This window comes from Daktulosphaira vitifoliae, unplaced genomic scaffold (genome assembly GCF_025091365.1).
Source record: "Daktulosphaira vitifoliae isolate Bord-2020 unplaced genomic scaffold, ASM2509136v1 Scaffold_1, whole genome shotgun sequence".
Classification (NCBI taxonomy): Eukaryota; Metazoa; Arthropoda; class Insecta; order Hemiptera; family Phylloxeridae; genus Daktulosphaira; species Daktulosphaira vitifoliae.
The window spans coordinates 53,335,680-53,340,789 of NW_026099572.1; the positions used below are offsets into that span (position 1 = coordinate 53,335,680).

The window sequence follows — 5,110 nt, forward strand, 5'->3', positions numbered from 1 at the left end:
TAGGACTAAATTATTTTTGTATATTTGAACATCTGTTTTTATTCTAAACAAATATTTAGCAAAATCTAAATAATGAAATTGGAAAATTAATATAATATATATGATAATAATAAAAAAAAATATTAATTATATAAGTTACTTTTTTAACAAATGTTAAACTTAATCAAATAACAGTTATATCCATAATTTTATTACTCTTTAGTTTTTTAAACTACATGTTTCACTTCGTGATGGGATTTTCTTCATATGTATATTTGACGGTGTAGTGAACTTTGTCAATAATTTTATACAAATCTTTTCGATAGCTGAAAAAATTAGTCATGACACGCATAAAAGCCTCGCAAAAAATACGAAGAATTACAGGAGCTATTGGCTTAATGTCAGCAAAATTAGCAAGATCATCAAAATAGTCCTTAGATTTTGCAGCTAAATCGTGTAGTTCATTTTTTCGCGCTCCGTTAGCTAATCTTTTTTCCACATCTTTACGAGTATCTTCTAACATATCTCCTTTGTTAGGTAGACATTTAGTTCCTGATAAAAATGTTTTAGCGAATCGTGCCTAAAAAAAGTAAATATTTTTGAAAAAGTTTCAATATTTTTATATATAATTTATAAATCATCAAAATATTATACTTGTAAATCAAACAAAGGAAACGGGGCTGTTTTGATAGGAATACCTAAAAAGCACATTGTAGGATGTTCAATGTTAACTATATGCTTAAAAAGTGGTTGAATATGGTTATTTTCTATGTAAATACCACACTCCGGGCTTAAAAATGGATAATCAAATTTATATCCTACAAAATAAAAGATATAATATTAGGTAAAATTAATTAAATGTACTAAAATAAAACGCAGAATGTTTTCAATATGTGAAAAATCGGTACAATTGTTATAAACAATGATATCAAGTAAATATTTAAGTTCAACTCGTCCATATTTTAAATCTCAATCTGAAAATATTCTAACCTAATTTTGTCGTTTATGTGAGAGTATAAATTTCTATTATAAAATCATTAATCAATTCACACCTGTGCAAAATATGATTGAATCAACTGTTTCAAATGAACCATCATCAAATATAACACCGTCTTCCAAAATATTATGTATATCACCTTTTTGGATAAAGTTTGAAGGAATATTTCCAGAAAGAGAATTTTTAAGTCTTTCAGAATGATGGCTTAAATAAACCTAAAAATTGATTATTTAAGTTTCTACGTAAATATATAATTTCTACTTCAAAGTTATACTTTTGAAGCTGTATTCGAAATTTCAAATGAAATGTCCAAGCCAGAAAATCCACTGCCAACAACTACCGTTTTTTTATTTTCGAACTTGGAAGGTACTTTATATTCAAAACTATGAATTGTTATACCTTTGAAATTTTCAATTCCTTCGATATTTGGTATTTTTGGATGACAGAAGTTACTGAAATTTACAATAATATGCATTATTATAAATATGAGTTAACAACATAAAAAATTTAATTATTATATGTCATTATATACTGCATTGCATTGTTTATCTTACATATATCGAAGACAATACTATAATCATTTACTAATATACAAACAAATAATTTTATAATTTAAAACTAAAAATTATAAAAAAAAAATACTTTAACTCAAATAATTAATTTACCTGTCGTAACATTTACATTATCATATATCTATGCATCTATGTGTCAACTTTATCATTATTAACCATGCATCTTATCTTAAAATTATAATTATGTAATGTTTAATTCAATACAATAAACATATGCGGACTTACTCAAGGATACCACCACATATCAAAAATTGACCTACCAAAATGTGAAACCTATGAAGTGGCCCTTACAGTAAATATATCATTACTGAATGAATCAAATACAAAATTTAACAGACTAAATAAGATATTTATCCAAACCTCTACATAACATTTGACCCCAAACAAAAACAAACCGAATTAATGTTAAATTTTCTCAAAAACACCAATTTGTAAAACTAAATTTAATATAAAGTAAATACTGTAAAATTTTAGACTTGCAAATAATCTAACACTGTATTATTAATACTGTACTTACTTGCCTTTGCTTTTAAAGTTTCAAGATTAATAAAAAAAAACCTATATTCATTGAATGCTACGACAACAATATCCCAAAATGAGAGTAATTAAATATAATATAAGAAATATTAATCTAAAATTGTAGATATATTTACCCTGTACAAATTATTATTTGATCAAAATCCAACGTTTCTATGATCTTTGTTTTTAAATTAGTCACAATAATTTGCCATCGCTTGCCTTCCAAGGGATTAACCTTTTTTATATGATAGTTAAACTGTAATAATTATAAAATCATAGAAAAATCATTTTATGTAATATTTAATTTTAACTAATAATACTTTAATATATTTTTTTAATCCATAATTTTCAGCATAATCTTCTAAATATTGTTGTACACTACTACCATCCAAATAGGACTTGTTCTCTTTAATCTGGTAATGAAAATCTGGATATTCCATTACTTCTTTTGGCAAATTTGTTCTATGGAAATATTTAAAATAAAATTAGTTGAAATATACAGAAGTAAAATTAAAATTGTCTACATCAGTTATTTTCATAGCACTTGATCACAAAATCCTCTTTTCAACATCAAAAAAATAAACCCATCACAATCTACGGTATACATAGATGCCATAGGGGCGCGCTTTTGTTATTTAGCACTTCCAAGCATATTTTACCGTTCTTTCAAAATTTTGTAAGGAAAAGTATAATAGTATCCCAAATTTTTGTAAAAATAATTACTGTTTCTTTGATATCTTATCTTTTAATATTGCGAGTGAGTAATGTCATCAATGTAGTATGTGTATTTTTTATAAATAACTTGTAATATGTTTTGGTTTTAATAATTATAGTCGAAATACTACAATAATAGGAATAAATGTTTGTAATGTTATACATAATTGCTTATTTATAAATAGATTAATAAAAGCTTCACTACATCATATTCAGTAGAACGAGATAAATTATTTTGGTCTTTAGAACTTGAGCACACCTAAGTTCATAACACTATTTGTGCCTTTGAATGTATACATTGAAATCCGAAAGAGATTAACATTAAAAAAAACTATAAAATCTTGAATATTTTTCTCACCTACTTATTTATAATTTAAGAATAAATTCAAATAGTTTTGTTTTGTAAATAATAAACACATATTGAAAAAATGCTTAGAATTAACTTCTTGAAATGTAATACAAATTAATAACACAAATTAATTATTTTGGACAAAATTAATTTGATTTTAAATTTTACAACTATTTTCACACATCCAAAAGTCTTGAGTATGAATATTTTCTAATCTTAACGTTTATTAAATAAATGTAGATTTCATATTGTTTTGTAAAACGTAGGTTTTTTTATAATATTCATAGGTTATATGACTTCTTTATATATATTGTTGAACCCCTCAGTACTTAAGTAAAATTTCAAATTTTCAAAGTAATATTTTTAATGTACTGTCCCAGATGTGATGCTAAAAAAAATTTCATACCATATTAAGGCAATACATTTGATTAATCTTAAACTATATCCAGCATTAAGTCAATTATTTTAAAGTCAAAATAATAAAATATGTTGTCTATAAGTGAATCACAATTAATAATTTTAAATATGAAATTAAGTTCATATATATATATATATATATATGTATATATTCTAAAGTCTTTAGTTTGTATGTATATCTACATTTATAACTAAATTTTATTTGATTTTATTAAAAAACTGTATAGGTAGTAAATTTCTCTTAGTGCATACAACAAAGAATTTAAAAAAAATATTTATCCATTGCTTACTTGTTAAAAAGTTAATCAGCATATTTTTTTTATTCAATGTTTATTTCTTTATTTATTTCGAGTTAAGTGTAAAATATATAAAAAATAAATTATTTATTTATTTATTTATTTGTACTGACATTTTAATAGAACTAAAATAAATACAATTAAGTATATAAATTTCTTACTTAAAAATAACTAGCATACTCAGCAATATTTCAATGTTATTTTTTTTTATGCAACATATAGCACATTTGATACGTTTACTGCTAAACTTCTAATCAAAAAAATACTTTTATCTTATTATGCGTTATTAATCATAAAAAATTTGGTTAATTGAATGTAATCAAATAATTATGCATATTTTAATAGTAGTTTAAATAGGGTTACTTTTCACTAACAAAATAGTACATATAGTACATACAATAGTAAAACAAAAAAACCCAGCATAGGGGGGACGCGGCACAGTGGTGACGTGGCATAGTTGGATCAAGTATCAAAATCACTATCAAGTATCAATATCACTATCAAGAAAAAACACTTCGATGCAAATCTTTAGATAGTGTTTAATTTTAAAAAATCGGTGTATTATTCCAAAATCAACTCGTATTTCCTTAATTATATCATGATTAGTAGTTCTTTGATTTTAAAATATAATATAAGAATAAATATATATTTATGATCTGCTGGTTCCTTATTAATATCTCGATTAAGATAAAGTATGTCGAATGAAAAAGGGATTATTAAAAAATATTATTTCTCATAAAAAAATTATGCTGATACATACACTTTTCAATATGTCATAGCATTATAAAGTTAAAAATGTAAAAAATAAAATCGAGAATTTTCACACAAAAATAGCATTTGGTAGCCATTTTCACCGCGAAGACAAGTCCAGAGGTCAAATTTTTTTTTTCAAATTAAAGTATATTACATTAGATTTAATTTAAGATATATATAAAAGTGTTGGAACACTTTAAAAAGTTAAGTTGAAAAAATTGATTTTTTGTAAAAAAAGTTGTCATTTTAAATTCCCTTCTGTGGGCAGGTAAAGGGTCAGATTTATAAACAAATATACCAAATGATAGGTAATGACATCATTCATCTATAAAAAGAAATATTATATTGATATGTTTATTTTTAAAAAAGTTACGGCAGTTTTTAGTAAAAAAAATTGAAAAAATTTCGAAAATTAGCGATTTTTAAATTTGTAATTTTTTTGGAGGTTTCCCCCATTTACGGGGAACGAGGGAAATTTTTTCAATTTTGAAGGGTAATGTCTTCGACTAGATAC

The 5,110-nt window shown here is 23.8% G+C and overlaps 1 protein-coding gene across 2 annotated transcripts in view; it reads right to left on the minus strand.

Moving 5' to 3' along the window:
- The window catches only part of LOC126904863 (senecionine N-oxygenase-like), a 7,500-nt gene continuing 2,390 nt past the window's right edge, over nucleotides 1–5,110 (minus strand). For both annotated transcript variants that reach the window (XM_050684181.1, XM_050684190.1), the window contains exons 3-8: nucleotides 2,388–2,529; nucleotides 2,202–2,323; nucleotides 1,251–1,428; nucleotides 1,032–1,191; nucleotides 634–797; nucleotides 1–559 (exon numbers count right to left, since the gene is read on the minus strand). In XM_050684181.1, the coding sequence (XP_050540138.1) occupies nucleotides 221–559; nucleotides 634–797; nucleotides 1,032–1,191; nucleotides 1,251–1,428; nucleotides 2,202–2,323; nucleotides 2,388–2,529 (1,105 nt within the window). In that variant the 3' untranslated portion in view covers nucleotides 1–220. The remainder of the gene's footprint in view (nucleotides 560–633; nucleotides 798–1,031; nucleotides 1,192–1,250; nucleotides 1,429–2,201; nucleotides 2,324–2,387; nucleotides 2,530–5,110) is intronic.